This window comes from Heterodontus francisci, chromosome 4 (assembly GCF_036365525.1).
Source record: "Heterodontus francisci isolate sHetFra1 chromosome 4, sHetFra1.hap1, whole genome shotgun sequence".
NCBI classification, from domain to species: domain Eukaryota; kingdom Metazoa; phylum Chordata; class Chondrichthyes; order Heterodontiformes; family Heterodontidae; genus Heterodontus; species Heterodontus francisci.
Window position 1 is genome coordinate 46,415,852 of NC_090374.1, and position 16,508 is coordinate 46,432,359.

Sequence of the window (16,508 nt, forward strand, 5' to 3'; positions counted from 1 at the left end):
CACTCTATCACTCTAAGAATTTTGTAAGTTTCAAAGAATGAGAGGTGATCTCATTGAAACTTGACAAATTGATAATTAAACTGGCTAGCCCTCCTAAAGGACACTGTGTATAATTTTGTTAGGCTACACATTGATCTCTCTGCAAAATTTGATTATTGCACCATATTTTGAATTATAAAGCTGGTTATTTGAATTTAATTATTGGAAAGTAGAAGGTTTTTGAAGCTGGCTTCTGGGGCTCATGTCCCAACATCACCAATGCACATCTGAACATTATCCAAGTAGTTTCAATGAATTCTGACATGTTTTGAAAGAATTAAATCTCATTTTGTCAGATTTGAAGAACACAAGGGGACACATTTTCGTTGTCTTTTGGATGATATTCTGGCATAGCAGATCACCCGCCCATTACAAAACTTGCCTGATTTTCATTCCATTCATTTCAGTGGAATGAAAATCAGGTGGGTTCTGTAACATGCAGGTGATCTACTCTGCCAGGTTATTGTCTGTTTCTGAAGACTAACCCTACTCCAAGGTCTCAGACTATCTGGAGGTCACTTGTTCCTTTGGATCAGTCTTGATGAACTAAAGGAACTACAGGCTAAAATGAAGTAATAACATCACACATGCTTAACTAGGGGAATAAATTGCCACTTAGTGCAGTATTTTTAACTTATGAAGCTAAGCAAGATGAAGTGTCAAGGCTTTATGGGGCAGTACACTACCAAGGGATGAGATGAATTGAGAATTAGTGACTAGGTGATGTGGAGCTTGGGCTTGTAAAGCCCTAAACTTGTAGAAGAAAGGAAAGACTTGGATTCTATATAAAGATGAGAATTATTGAAGGGAATAAACTTTTGTCATAAGAGGAAAGCAAGCTTCATGTTGAGCAATGGAGGAAGAAATGTAAGGTTTCCAGTTAAAGTTGGAGGAAATGAAGCCTCAGATTGAAGATTGGAGCTATCAAACATAGTTGATGGTTATTGGTTAGATTTATGAGAAAATTGAAATGCTGTCTAAAGGACAGCAATGTTCAGCACTCCACTGATCAAGGTGTGAATTGAGCCATTGCATACTGGTAGGACTGGAGATTTAGTGTTCAAGGAAAATGAATATAGAAGACAGTAAAAAAATGGGTAGAATTGGCAGACATGTATGTGAAGAAGGAAGTGAGGGGGAAGTAGGATGGAACCTTGGGGTATTTTTGAGTTACAAAAAAAGTCAGAACAACCACAATTAGTGATTTGAGGGAAAGAAATAACAAAAGCCAAGTACTGTGGGTGCTGAAAATCAGGTCAGGCAGTTTGTGTGGAGGCAGACGCAGTGCTGACTTTTCAGGTTGGTGACCTTTCATCAGAACTGACCAGTGCTAGAGATTCAACAGTTTTTAAGCAAGTACAAAGGTAGGAAATAGGGGGATGGGAGGAAACAAAAGGGAGAGTCTTTGATATGGTGGCAAGCAGGAGAGATTAAATAACAAAAGGGACATTGGTGCAAGGTAAAAAGGGGGTGGTAATGGGATAAGGAAAGAAACAAAAGATGGGTCAAGATCTATAAATGGCAACAGCAGAATCGTTATCAACAGCTGTTGTCTGAAAAAAATAGGAACAGCAGTTATGATCTAAAATTGTTGAACTCCATTTTGTTTATGGAAAGTTGTAAAGTTCTTGATTGAAAGATGAAATGCTGTTCATTGAGCTTCTGTTGAGCTTCATTGGAAAAGTGTAGGAAGGAGAGGTCAGAATGGGAGTGGGGCAGAGAATTAAAATGGTAAGCGACCGGATGCTCAGGGTCATACAAGTGGACTGAACATAGGTCTTCAGCAAAACGATCACCCAATCTGCATTTGGTCTTACCTATGTAGAGGAGACTGCCTTATGATCAGTGAATACAGTATATGGAATTGAAAGTACAAGTAGATTGCTGTTTTACATGGCAGAAATATTTGGGACTCTGTATGGTGGGAAGGAAGGAGGTGGAAAGTCAGGTGTTGTATTTTCTGTGCTAGCATAGGAATGAGCCATGGGAAGGAGAGGAGGCGATTGAAGAGAGGGCCAAGGTATCGCACAGTGAATGGTCTTTTTGGAATGCTGAAAGGGGGTGGGAAGATATGTTTGGCATTAGATTGGAGGTGGATAATCTGTTGAATGTGGAGGCATTGGGATGGTAGGTTAGGACCTTGGTGGAACAGAATCCTCTGTTGAGGAAAAGACGTATCGGCACTCCTGGTGTGGAAAGTGGCATTGTTAGAACTGATGCAACAGAGAAACTGGGAGAATGGAATAGAGTTTTTACAAGAAGTGAGGTTGGAGGCAGTGCAATCAAGATAGCTGTGGGAGTCAGTGCCCCAGAAATGGAGATAGAGATGTTGAGAAGTGAAAACTGTTAAAGTGGGGAGGGCATCAGAAGAGTCAGGAATGTAAGTCTGATAATGTAATAATGAAAATAGTTTTGGGTGTGCATGGTGCCATACCCTGTCAAAGGCTCTGGAGATGTCCAAGGCAGGAACAAATAACTCTCCAAAGTTCTCAGAAGCAGAAGTGCATAATAGGAAGTAACAAGGTCACTACTGGAATGAGCAAGCCAAAAAGCATATGGTAATCAAGAATAAGGCTGATATTTTTAAGATGATTGCCAATTTGAGAACTTTTGTAACTTTATAGTGTCTTTATGGTATGCCTACAGTGTGATTTGAAATGAGAGGGATTAACTTTCTTGAGGAAAGGGTGAACATGACCAAATTTCTTAGGAGAAAAAAGGATGGAATGGGAGTAAAAGATTGAAGCAACTCTATAGGACTGGAATAATGCTGAAGAATAGTGGATTGAAGTTTGTTTGTTTTTATTGCTAAAGCCTGGATTTTAAATGAACCAGTTGGTAAAAATGGCAGTCAGGCAATTCAAACCATGTTCCTGATGTACCCGCACACGCTGCCATTTTTGCAGCACTATTTTCAGGCAGGAGGGAATTGCCCACCCTGAGCAAGTGGGGGGGGTGGGGGGGACAATTTAAATTTGAAGGTAACAGCCTCCTACTCTTAATCATGAGAGTGCTGTGCAATGGTAAACCTGCCAGTAAAACAAGGTGGGATTGGATGAGATGCACTGAGGCTGAATTTGAAGAACTCTGCCGCAGTTCAGTGCATCATTATATTTTCTCAGAAGAGTGAACCTGTAGTTCACTTAGTTGAAACATTTTGCACCCTTTGAAACCTTTCTTTTTCATCATGGCTGCTATTATTGGTGGTTCCTTCTACACACAGCAGCAATCAGAGTAGCTCCTCTCAGCTGTCATGGGTTACTTATGGGAGGCCATACCCAGCATGCAGGGTATACAGATCAAAAACTGAGTTTATTGGATCTATTTGTAGAGCAGTGCCTCAGGTGACTGTGCTTCACTAGCTAGCCTGTTGCCATTAGTTCTCAAGGCTATCAAAGCCCTTAACTTCTTTGCCACTGCTCCTTCCCATCTGTTATAGGAGACTTTCCCCTTCATCTCCCAGTCTGCAGTTCATGGCTGTACTAAGAAGATCACCAATGCTCTGTGTGGCTGGGCTAACTATTACATAACTATCCTCTTTGACCTCGGCAGCCAGCACGAGAGGTCAGGGATTTGCAGTTGTGACTGATTTCCCCTATGACCATAATATTATTAACTGTAGTCATATCGTCATCAGAGTGTCACAACTAACCAACAGCATTCATAAATAGAAAGCAATATTACTATCAGCATGTGCTTAGTGGCTGATCACAAATTGGATCCTGCAAGTTTGTGCAAGATACCCAGGTAGCTCTCACAATGCATTTATCCAGAGGCACTGTATTATTTTCCCCCCACTTCCCACCCCCAGTACAAATACTTGAGCCTGGCAAGTTGAGGGATGCCCACCCACAGTTGCTGCACTCGCAAGCAGCACAAATACAATTGAAGCTGTCGGTCCACTTGGAGGATTATTGAACACACCAAAGGGATGCTGAAGCAATAGATCTGGGCTCTTAACAGATGTGGGGGCTCTGTACAAAATGCTCCACCAAGAGTATCCCTCATAGTTTTGTGCTTGTACTTTAGAGTCTTGCTATACAGAGAGGCCAGAATTTGGAGGCGGCAAAGCAGCAGCATTCACCATCAGGCAAGAAAGATGAGAAAGCAGCAGAAAATAAAAGTCACCTCAACACCTTGCAGCAAGAGATGTGAAGGATCAGCTCATTTCACAGCGATTCCAGTCACCTGAGAACTTGCAGAACACCTCAACAGTCCTTGATACATCCTTCACTACTCTCTTAATCCTACATTAAAGAAAGAAATACTTGCATTTATATAGCACAACCACCAGAAGTCTCAAAGTGTTTTACAGCCAATGAAGTACTTTGGAAGTGTAGTCACTGTTGTAATGTAGGAAATGTGACAGGCAATTTGCACGCAGCAATATGATAATGACAAAAAAATCTTTTTTAATGATGCTGATTGAGGGATAAATAGGGCACCAGGGATATGTCCCCTGCTCTTTATTTATTTATTTAGAGATACAGCACTGAAACAGGCCCCTCGAGTCTGTGCTGACCAACAACCACCCATTTATACTAATCCTACGTTAATCCCATATTCCCTACCACATCCCCACCATTCTCCTACCACCTACCTACACTAGGGGCAATTTACAATGGCCAATTTACCTATCAACCTGCAAGTCTTTTGGCTGTGGGAGAAAACTGGAGCACCCGGCGGAAACCCACGTGGTCACAGGGAGAACTTGTAAACTCCGCACAGGCAGTACCCAGAACGGAGCGCAAGTCGCTGGAGCTGTGAGGCTGTGGTGCTAACCACTGCGCTGCTCCCTGACAGTAGTGCCTGGGATCTTTTTATGCCCACCTGAGAGAGCAGATGGGGCCTCAGTTTAATATCTCATCCAAAAGACAGCATCTCTTAGAGTCATAGAGAGAGATACAGCACCAAAACAGGCCCTTTGGCCCACCGAGTCCGTGCCAACCATCAACCACCCATTTATACTAATCCTACATTAATCCCATTTTCCCCTCTCATATCGCCACTTTTCCTTCAATTCTCCTACCACCTACCTACACTCAGAGCAATTTTTACAATGGCCAATTTACCTATCAACCCACAAGTCTTTGGCATATGGGAGGAAACCAGAGCACCCAGAGGAAACCCACATGGTCACAGGGAGAACTTGCAAATTCCACACAGGCAGTAGCCAGAACTGAATGCAGGTTGCTGGAGCTGTGAGGCTGTGGTGCTAACCACTGCACTGCCCCCTGACAGTGCAGCAGTCCCTCAGTACTGCAGTGGAGTGTCAGCCTTGATTTTATTTTGTGCTGAAGTCCTGGAGTGGGACATGAACCCAGAACCTTGATTCAGAGGCAAGAATTCTACTAAGTAAGCCACAGCTGACACATTAAAGGACATTAAAATTATTCAAATAGCTTCTTTATCAATGGCATACTGAGAATGCAGTAGCAGAAGCTGTTATAAAACTACACTGTAGACCAAAGTAGCAAAAAAAAAGGTGGTTAATTTAATACTAAACAGAGAAGAAAGTAAGTGTTGAGTGTGCATGTAATGAGATTAGGAGGTGTTTCAATGCGCCCTTGTAATATGACGTAATTCCAAACAAGACTGCACTGGTTTACAGTGTGATTTGTTACAGGATTTCCTGCAACAATCAGAGGAGCAAGAGTCATCAAAAGACACTAAGAATTGGAATTAAAAATGGGAAGACAGTATAAAAGTTAGGATTAGAGGTAGGGAAAAGATTTAGATCGAATGAATGTCAGGATGATCAGTGATATTGGAAGGTTGAATGTTGAGTTATTAAGAAAGAAAGAAAGAAAGAAAGGTCCTGTAGGGTAGCAAAGAACTGCATTAGTGCTGGGATGGTCAGTGGAAGGGAAATTGAACCATTGCCAAGGGTGGAGATTTAACATATTTTAGAATGGTTTTTTTGGATGTTTAATGATTCAGAAGGGAATTAGGTCAATTTCTAGTTTAGTAAATTTAGAGCAGTAAAGCTTACAGTGGTGGAGAGATGAAAAATAATCAGGTTGGGCCCAGAAACAAGCTTGTTGATTGAGCTAGCTGAATGGTTGTTTGTGCAGTTCCTGTCTTCGGAGGCAGTACCAGCACACAGTTAATTCAGAGGGCAGGTTATATTAGATCCAAAAAGCTAGAGGTATTGCTCCTGATATTTTATAGTTTACTAAACATTGCAAGATTCCTAGCCTAGATGACAGCCTCTTAAGCTGAGATCACAAACTCAGGCTGATTAAAGTTATAAAGAAATTAATATATCCCAAAAAGCTGCACCCCTCTATCAGTGTCATTAATTAAACTTGAGGTTTGTCATCTTCTGATAAAGCATATACCCTCTGTTCTGGTTCCAGTGCCCATTGCATTAGATGCCAGATTCTTTCTCCTTAGCTAGAGATGCATCTATCTTGCTTCAGGGTCTAACCTCAGTACAATCTTCCATCTGTTATGGGCTGGGCAATGAAGTTTGAAATTGATCTAACTGACAGAAGATGAATAAATAACTGCACTTCAAGCAGAATTAACCCTGCCTATAACTCTTCAACAAGGTCTATTAAGAACATCATAGAATTAAAGAAGTAGCTAAAAATACTTGCACTAAGTTAGAAGAACTCAGTAAAAGAAATATTAGAAACTTGTGCCAGAAATTGAAAGAATGCAAACAAAGGACTGACTATGTACTGAAATCTTAATAAAGATGAGAATAGAAAGTTGCTACTGGAAGTACATGAAACAAAATGGAAAGAGTACTGTGCAGATCTTTGACATATGACTAGCTAAATATCAATGTAGCAGTTACCAGCGGCAGTCAGGAAAGATGACAGATGTTGATAATTACAAAGCTTAAAGCCAGAACAGCTGTCGGAAGGTACACACTGGACAGCCTTCCTGCTGGACTACTAAAGGAGAAGTAGTTATAGAGCAATGTGTGATACTTAAAACAATATATAGAACAATAAAAGTATGCATGACTCACAGGCAGAAACTTATGATTATAAACAAAATAGACATAATGTAGTGCAAAAATTAAAGGGCAATTACGTGCATCTGTCATAACGACTTTATTGAAGTCATCAAATGCTTGTTTGGTTTGGTAGAGGAATATTGTTGAGTCCAAAGGAAATCATAATACAATAGCTTGTTGTTAGTGGAAAAATACTTGAAAAAGAATTCTAAAAAATTGGCTGGCATTTTCATTGGATTCTGCCTCCAAGATCTATATTAGCTGCTGTATGCCTGCCAGCAAGCAGCATTCAAGTTCTTTGGAATCTTTGCAAGTGAGCAAAGGGTGCTATAACATGTGAGAAATTTAACACAATTGTTTTAACTAAGTGGAAATTTACTAGGTTTGTCTTCTTTCCTCATACATCTTGAAGAATATTTTGATCAAAACAGCTGGGAATAGAAGAGTTAATTTGAAACTTGTTCTTAATGTCTTTCTTGCAGAAAGCAAAGGATGAATCTTAAACAACAATTTTAAAAAAAATGGATAGGAGATCAATAACCAAGGAAGTCACTTTTGGTTCAGTCTTGCATGGAAGAGGATAAAATGTTTCTTGGGCAGTGGGAACCTAGAACAATGGGCCTACTTCAAATATTGAGCTCTAAGTACTAGTCAGTACACAAGAGGGACTCCCTTGCTCTTTGGATTAGTGCTATGGTAACTTTTAGATGAACCTTTCAGGGCAGGCAGAGCCTTGGTTTAACATCTCATATGCAAATCGGCACTTCCAACAGTTCAGCATTCTCTCAGTACTGCACTGAAGTGTAATTTGCACTATGTGCTCAAATCTCTGGAGTGGGGCTTGAAGTGGCAACCTCCTGACTCAGAGACAAGAGTGCTATAGCTGAGCCAAGGATGACATCTAAGGAGAAGCGTGATGGGTGAGTAGGATTTGATGCTGAATAGGATATGGCTAGTAGTGTCTTGGATGAGTTGAAGTTTACAGAATATGGCAGATTGAAAGCCAGCCAGGAAATCATTGGAATAGTCAAGTCTGGAGGTGCCCAAGATTTAGAGGAGCATTGTAGCAGTAGATGTGCTGAGGCAGGTGTGGAGGCAGGCAATGGATTGGAGGAGGAAGTAGAAGGTCTTTGCCATGGAAAGAATATATGGTCAGAAGCTCAGCCCAGGGTCAAATAGGATATTGAGATTTAGTTCAACTGGAGGCAGAGTCCAGGGTGGGAAATGGAATCAGCAGCATGAGTACAGAATTTGTGGTGGGGGTGAAAAATTATGTCACTCATCCAAGACTGGATGTTGTATGAGTAGGCTGACAACACAAAGCCAGTACAGGTGTCAAGAGAGTTGCTGAGAGGTAGCACTGGGTCTCATCAACATATTTGTGGAAGCTGATCCCATGTCTCAAAATGTTTCATGTTTTTCTTGGTGAACGAGTGTAAGAGAGGAACTAGCAGAGGCAGCTTAATGGCATCAGTCTTAGTGGGAACGAAGTTCATGAACTCCTCACACTTGTTGGGGGTGAAGATGAAGGGAGCAGGGGAGTGTGGTTTAACTAGATAACTGGTATTAATGAATAGAAATCGGGAATTATCTTTGCTCATCAGGATGATCCTGGAGTGGTGGGTGGTATTCACAGAGAAAAGTGAGTCATTATGAATGCTCATGTCTGTACCTCTTGGACTTGAGGGATCGAAGATGAAGCCCTTACCAGGTTAATGAAAGGATTGGCAGACTAATGGTTTCACTGGAGACAGGGGCATCAACAGTGGCGGTGAGGGAGCAGTTGAGCAGATAAACAGTTGCAGAAGTATCGTGACATGGAAGACCAAAGGCTAGGCAGTTGGGAGTTTGAAAATGCAGTTCTAAAGTAACTTGGTTCTTTTCCCAAGGCAAACTTAGAAGGAAGTAAGTTATGAAGGGCGTGGGGGATGAGAGATACAAGGAAGTGGTCAGAAATGTCTCAAATTAAGACCACATGAGATGGCAAGGTAAGGGACTGGCCATGAATATAGATAGGAGAGTTTATACGGAGGAAGAGGTATGGGGAGGACAGGATAGCAATTAAATTATGAAGAGAGAATTCAAGGTGAATTGAGATAAAAATTTAAATTATTGAGAAGAAGAATTCCTCAATGCAAAGGTTGTTGGAGGAAAAGAGAGGATATATTGGGGAGAAACTGGATGAGGGTTGTAGACAAAGATTTTAAAGGTGATACAAGAGGGCTAAGTCAAGGTAAGATACTCAAAGGAAGAGCAGGTACCGGAGGAGCAGGGGGAGAAACCAAGATGTAATTTGGTGATGAGGACCAGGCTGTTATTTTAGCAGTTTGGGTTGGACAGCTGTGGAACGTATAGCCTGGTGGGAAAGCTTCAGTAAGGTGTCTCCGCCCATTAGCCAAGTTTCAGTCAAAGCCATATGCCCATCCAATCATCCACAGTAAGGTCAAAAGAGTAGGATGGGGTAATTGAGGTTGCAGCTCATGAGGAGGAGGCAAGGAGAGAGTTGATGGTCCCTCAAAGAATGCCAAAGGAGGCACAGAGGGTATTGGATTTATCCAATGAGCTTTCAATCCTAGGCAGTGACATGGTGAGTAGGAATGCAGTGGACTAGTGATGGATTGGGGAGTAAATGACCCAAAAAGGGGAAAAGATAAAGTCGCATGACTGGCTGGCAGGAAGAAAAGGAGACAAGAGATAAGGGCCTGAGAGGGGCCAAGAGGAAAATAAAATAAGATAAAAGTATTGGGCATGGATCTGGTGCAGCAGACAAAATGCAAACACAAATGGACATAGTGAATTCTAGTTACAAAGGTATGACAGAGATTAGGAGAGACATTCGGAGAGTATGTGAATGAATCTAGACCATTTTATGTTGTAGTAAAAGCCAAGATAACATTACTAACCAATATTGCTATATGAGTTATGATGTAATATGCATCTTTGTTATGAAGTGGCAGGCTAGATGTGGCCAAATAAGCTGATAGTACTCCACGGGTCAATGCTAAGGTCTATTCTACAGTTCGACAACCATGTTGAAACAGCTTCACATTTTTACTAAAGATTATTGTCTGCACCAACCTTATTGATTTTAAGAATATTTCAACATTGAGGAAAAAATTCTTTAGGTCACTGTTAATGCAACCCATTTTGGTACTGCTGTAGTATACCCTCCCCCCTCTTGAGTGAGTAGGTGTGCGGTTCAAGCCCTGCTCCAGACAGCTCTGGTGAGTGGAGACTGGAACTCCGGCCCTAAATTCTGGGTGGGCATTAATTGAAGTATGTCCAGTAGGTTTGTGTGCCCCACCCCCCACCTCCATTAATAGTTAAGGGATCCTTAAATTCTTTCCGCCACATAAGGCTAACCAACTAATCAGCTAGTATAATCTGCTTACAGAAACTACCAGTGTGGAAACTGGTAATGGCAATATGTTCTCTAATCAGGATATGCAGAAAAAACATAGTGTTTAAATATATATAGCATATGAAAGAAGATATAATGTTGCTTTGTATCTCACCTACTCAATTTGGATACCTAGCAATTGACCTCCGTTTCTCTTTATACTGTAATAGTGAACCGTTTCAAGCTATAGTAAAAAAAAAAGTATATAATTCAACTTCCATTTGGATTGAGCAGTCCAAGGAAATATTATTGTTGTGTCTCATTTCTCAGCCTAGAGGCTTTTTGATTTTTGTTGTCTGTTTTCAGTTCAGTTATTAATACTCATGATATAAACCCTCCATGGAATACTTTGATTAAACTCTTGCTTCATCTTTTTTTCCTATAGGAAGTAGAAACCCGCAATCGAGACCTGGTGGAGCAGTTGGCAGACTTTGAGCAACGTCTAGAGAAGAGCCAGAATGAGCAAGGGGTCTTCCGCAATAACTTAAAAACACTTCTAGAAATTCTAGATGGGAAAATTTTTGAACTAACAGAATTACGAGATAATTTGGCAAAGTTAATAGAAGGTAGCTAAAATGAGAACATCAGCATTGTCATCCAAATACAGTACATATAAAGGCCAGATTGAAATCTTTATTTCTTCCCAATGGAAGGGATACTGTTGGCTCCCTGTAGCATTCTATATCGGCATAAGATATGCTTTGCACTCTTTATTTAGTGTTTTATATCCATTACTTAAGGAGGAGTAAGCGCATTAAGCCTAACTGTAAATGGACATTTCCCCATATTATTTCTTCTCTTTGATTGCTATAGTCAAGAATTTTGTACATTCAGTTTTTAAAATTCCCATTATTTCAGGAGACTGCATCAAAATGTACTCTAGGCAACTTGGAAAGGTTTATATGATATGATAATTGAAGCCTTTTAATTGCAAACAAATGGATTTTACTGAATCAAAGAGACAGTATATCTTTATACAGTTATGTAAAGGCTGTTAATGTAACATCCACATATTGTTTGCATCTCAACCGAGTTTCATTAATTTTTGCTGTCAAAACATTATAGCAGTGAAAAATGATGCACTGATGCATTTATTTATGGGCTCCAAATAAATTCTTTATAAGAATGATTTTTCAATTTATTGAGAACACTAAATAGTTCTTTAAGAAGGCTTAGAAATGTTTGATTCTGAGATACACTCTGTGCAGGTTGATAAAGGGGATGATGTCTCTTTAAATTTAATGAAAGTGTAAGTTTGATATAACTGCTACCTTGTTATTTACAAAACGTATGTATTGTGGTTTTCCAAAGTAGTGCTGATGCACTCACCATACATACGTCCAGAAGTAACTTTATGAAAATCCAAAAAAGTAATATTGGGCAGACATCAGTTTTTAAGATGTGTACTATACAGCAATAATCGAATGCTACTATAATTTTAAATATGTATAATTTATTGAAATGTGTTTCATTCAGAGTATCATTTTTATTGTGCATTTAAGTAATTTATAGGTGTGTAAGCAGACCTAAGTAATGGTTAATTGGTTATTTTCCATGGCATAATAGAACAGACATTTTGGTTAAGGTTTATGAAGCTTCTTGAATCTTGGAGAATAACTTGCATTTTTAAAATGAAACTCTTGTTTCAGTGTGGGTGCTGTAAAGGTCTGTGAATTTTCACTCACTGAAGACTCCAACAAATAGTTGACATCAAAAAAATAAGTGGAGGGGGACAGATTATAAGTGAGAAATCTATTTATTGTACATGCTATAAAAGATGTGAAAGTGGCTTACAATGTACCTTATAAATCTGAAATAATATGGTAATCTTGGAGTGTTACACATTTAAATGTTTATCAGGCTCTCTGAGAATATATACCTGTCTTTCTATCACAACCTATAAGCTATTGGAAGTATTGACTGATGTTGCAATAACTGACAAACTAGTTGAGACTACACTGGCATGGTTTATTTAAGAGGTGCCATTGTTGCAAACTGTCTGTAATAGAAAAAAGAACCGTGACAATGGCTATATAATGATTGAGTTGAGGAATCATAGAACCAAGCTGGTGAACAGAAGCAAAAATTTAACCTTCAAAAAGTGAACTTGCTGCTAGAATAGTAGTCTAGAATAGACCTTGATCCAGACTGCTGATGAAATGTATGACTTATTAACAAATGAATGTTTATTTAAGAAATGTTTGAAGAACAATTGTACAGACTTCTTAACACTGCAGTAAAACAATGTAAAATGTAATTTCTGAGAATCAGTTTTTTTTCTCAGTCCCAATAGTGGTTTAGTATAGTTCAGTGAAGAAGTATCTTTGGTCAAAACAGAAATGAACATTTGGTACTTACTGGAGCTTGATTATCGCTAGATGAGCACTAACTCCAAGTGAAAAAATAACCACTGCAGTCCTATCTCCTATAGCAAGACTAAACAACTTGGGAGATGAGCACCAAGATTTTTTGGATATAAGGAGCCCCTGCAACAGATTCATGAAAGTCCTCACTTCTGGATTACCCATTCATTTAAAAAAAGCAACAGTTGGGAACAATGCCAGCTTCTGGTCTACATACTATTATGAACCTTGTACCCTGATCAGCAAAAGTATTATTGCTTTGTATACAACTGGTCACATGTAGGCTTGCCCTCCAATGGGACAACAGAATATTCATCTGCCCCCTAATGACTTTTGGATATTTGTGCCATCTTTCATTCACTCAATATGGGGGTCAGATCTGTTTTTCATGTTTTTAAACTTTATTGTTACACTGGGATCAGGAAATATAATAGAGCCTTGACCCAATACTGCATGCTAATGAAACAGAGGCTAATCTGTGTTTATAGTTACTATAACTATAGTATGTTTACAGTGCAGCTAGACTGCACTAAATGGTTTTGTGTGGCAAGTTGGATGAGATTTGATAGAGGAAAGGGAAACTGCAGCTTTATGTTCTGTACTTTGTTAGGACATTATATTGCTTGGTAAATAAACATGAATCTTACTACATTAATTAACATAAATGAACATCTTGCCTTTTCAATTGGTTTTCAAAAGGTAATGCCACTAGGGTTTCTGTGATGTTTTGAGATGTACTATGTAATATTTTTAATTCTGCCAAGTTCCATTTCTTTTCTAATTTGTTGATTCCAGAAGAAAAGAAATGTGCTCAGTGGTGGCTGAAATTGAGGGCTAATTAAAGGCTGTGTCTATCTTTGCTGACCTGTCTGATCTAAATTAAACTACACACATATTTCTTTCCTCCTCTTTTATGTAAATGTTTTGAGAACACTCATCAAAACAGTAGCATTAAAACTACAGACATGCCTGCGCTTTTATAGATCCACAAAAATCAATTTGTACCATCCAAGACAACTTCCTGGAGATGCAGTGTATTTTCTGAAGGGTGGAGAAGTTAAAGCATTTTAAGACATGAATTATCTTTGATTTGGTACTGTGTCTTAGTTTGGTAGCATCCTATTAATCATGTTACTAAATGTAGCAACAGTTGCATGTTGAAGCTCTGAATTAAATGGTATTATGCTTCAACAATTCTCTACAATGTTGGCTCTGAACCAGAATAAGAGGACAGAGATTAGAAGTACTTGGTTATTGACTCATATCATCAGCTTCAAATCCTCTATTCTAGCACAGAACAGGTGTGTTTGAATGCTGTAGTTGACAAGTGGGCACAAATCTAATAGTGTATAGTACAGAGCTCTCCTGTTCTGAGCATGTATGGTATGGTGGGTCAACGCTCTAGGCTATTCTGTTGTTATGCCACTATTTAGGTGTAACTATTGTTTCTCAAAAATGTGGCTGGTCAACAGCTGTGCCAAAATTGACAAACCCAGTGTCCTTTTTACAGAAACTGTCAGTAATTCTTTTTATATGTTAATGTCTTTCCAAATATGGAGTCATTGATTTATTGCAATACTGTAATATTCTTATGGTGTGTCTTAAACTGGATTTTATGATTTTAGAATCCATGTAAGCCCTTGTGCCAAAAGAACTTGTTTGTACTGTATTAAAAACTGCAACATTGCAGACTTCTATTGCTGTTTGGTTAATTTATATTAAAAAGTAATATTTTAATTTCTGATAGTTTAAAATGAAGGATGAATAATCTAATTCTACAAAGAACAATGGATAGCTCAGTATTGTGGAGGACCTCTGAAGGCGCTTAGAGATCAAGTAACCTGGTGAGATTTTTCAATAAAATAACAATAATGATCAGGGGTAATGAGTTGCACTTTGTAATTCCTGTAAAATTAGGTTCAATTGATAAATATTCTGTTTAGTTGTTTGCAAGGTCTTCTTCAGTAACATTAATACTATAAAAATAACCTTCCACTTTAACTTAATATTTTTTTCTAATTGCTTATCAGCGTAATTGAATTTAAAGGAAAATCCTTTTGCAGCACCACTCCCCTGATTATCATGTTGATCCAGTGAGTTGCAACTTCATACAAGTCGGAAGGTCTCGAGTTCCATCTCCAGTCATCACTTTGACTGTACAAACTCTACAAAAATATTAGTATATAATATAAATAATTAAAAATTTGTATGTACTTTCCTGTTGACTTCCATTATAATTCCTTATCTCCACATTCATAATGGGAACTGCAAATGTAAACTTGTCATACTTTCCATAGTGGAGGTTCTGCAGTGCCACCATTGATGGGAAGGTACAATTAACTTGTGGCAAGTTTACATAAGCAGTTTCTAATTATAATACAAGATTGATAATGTAGGCAAACACAGATGATAGTTTGCAGTTAGGTCCCACAAACAGCAGTGAGATAAATAACCAAATAATTGGTTTTATTGATTGAGTAAGCTAGTTAGCTAGCTTCTCCTAGCTGTTATATGAAATAACAATAGTATGATATGCTCACAAGTAAAGTTTCACTTAAAAGTTTAATGCTTCAAATAAAGTAAAGTATTTACAACCAAACTAGGCTTACTTAGGAAAACAATTTCTCTCCTGTTTACATTTCCTGCGCTCAATCCTCCTGATTGAATTCAAATTCCTGTTATAAGTCGGTTGGTTTATATATCTTTCTTCATTATAAATCACTAATCTAAATGCCATTCTAAGTAATGCGGAGCATGACCTACGCATGCCTTGTTTACATGCAACTGTAGAGCTACCAATGGGTAAATTTATACTGTTGATTGACATGGATAACTTCATTTTTCAAATGCTCAAGTCTGGAGTGGTACTGAACCCATGCCCTTCTGGCTCAGAGGTGTTGCGACTGAGCCATGGTTGACATCCAAGCTGTAAGTACATGGCTTTGGCTTACAGCAAAATACGAAACTTTTTTTTGTGTAGATTCAATAAAATCATTAAGTGCTAGCAGACTAATAATGAAAGATATTTTCTTGGTAATTAGTCATTCTAAAATAATTTGCAGAATTAAAATGTGATGGTAGTTAACATAAACCACATAGATAACCTTTTCAGTGTATGTAACGTCAGTGGTTAAACAGTATTTAATTAATGATTTCATTTGTTTACGCTAAATTTTACAAATATTTAGCCATTTTGAATAATCAGAAGAAATTGTCACATTTTGTTGTTGAGATCAATCTTGAAAGTATACATTTATATGAGGAGACAACACTATATCTTTAACTCTCTATAAACTTAAGTTCATTTAAAAACTCCATTGCTCACCCTCTATAAAAACAAAGGTGACCGCGGTGACTGCAACAACTACCGTGGAATCTCCCTGCTCAGCATAGTGGGGAAAGTCTTTGCTCGAGTCGCTCTGAACAGGCTCCAGAAGCTGGCCGAGCGCGTCTACCCTGAGGCACAGTGTGGCTTTCGTGCAGAGAGATCGACTATTGACATGCTGTTCTCCCTTCGTCAGATACAGGAGAAATGCCGTGAACAACAGATGCCCCTCTACATTGCTTTTATTGATCTCACCAAAGCCTTTGACCTCGTCAGCAGACGTGGTCTCTTCAGACTACTAGAAAAGATCGGATGTCCACCAAAGCTACTAAGTATCATCACCTCATTCCATGACAATATGAAAGGCACAATTCAACATGGTGGCTCCTCATCAGAGCCCTTTCCTATCCT

The 16,508-nt window shown here is 38.9% G+C and overlaps 1 protein-coding gene across 2 annotated transcripts in view; it reads left to right on the plus strand.

The window, feature by feature from the left end:
• homer1b (homer scaffold protein 1b) overlaps nucleotides 1-14,464 on the plus strand; it is a 105,528-nt gene extending 91,064 nt beyond the window's left edge. For both annotated transcript variants that reach the window (XM_068029459.1, XM_068029460.1), the window contains exon 9: nucleotides 10,795-14,464. In XM_068029459.1, the coding sequence (XP_067885560.1) occupies nucleotides 10,795-10,983 (189 nt within the window). In that variant the 3' untranslated portion in view covers nucleotides 10,984-14,464. The remainder of the gene's footprint in view (nucleotides 1-10,794) is intronic.
• The last annotated feature ends 2,044 nt before the right edge of the window (nucleotides 14,465-16,508 follow it).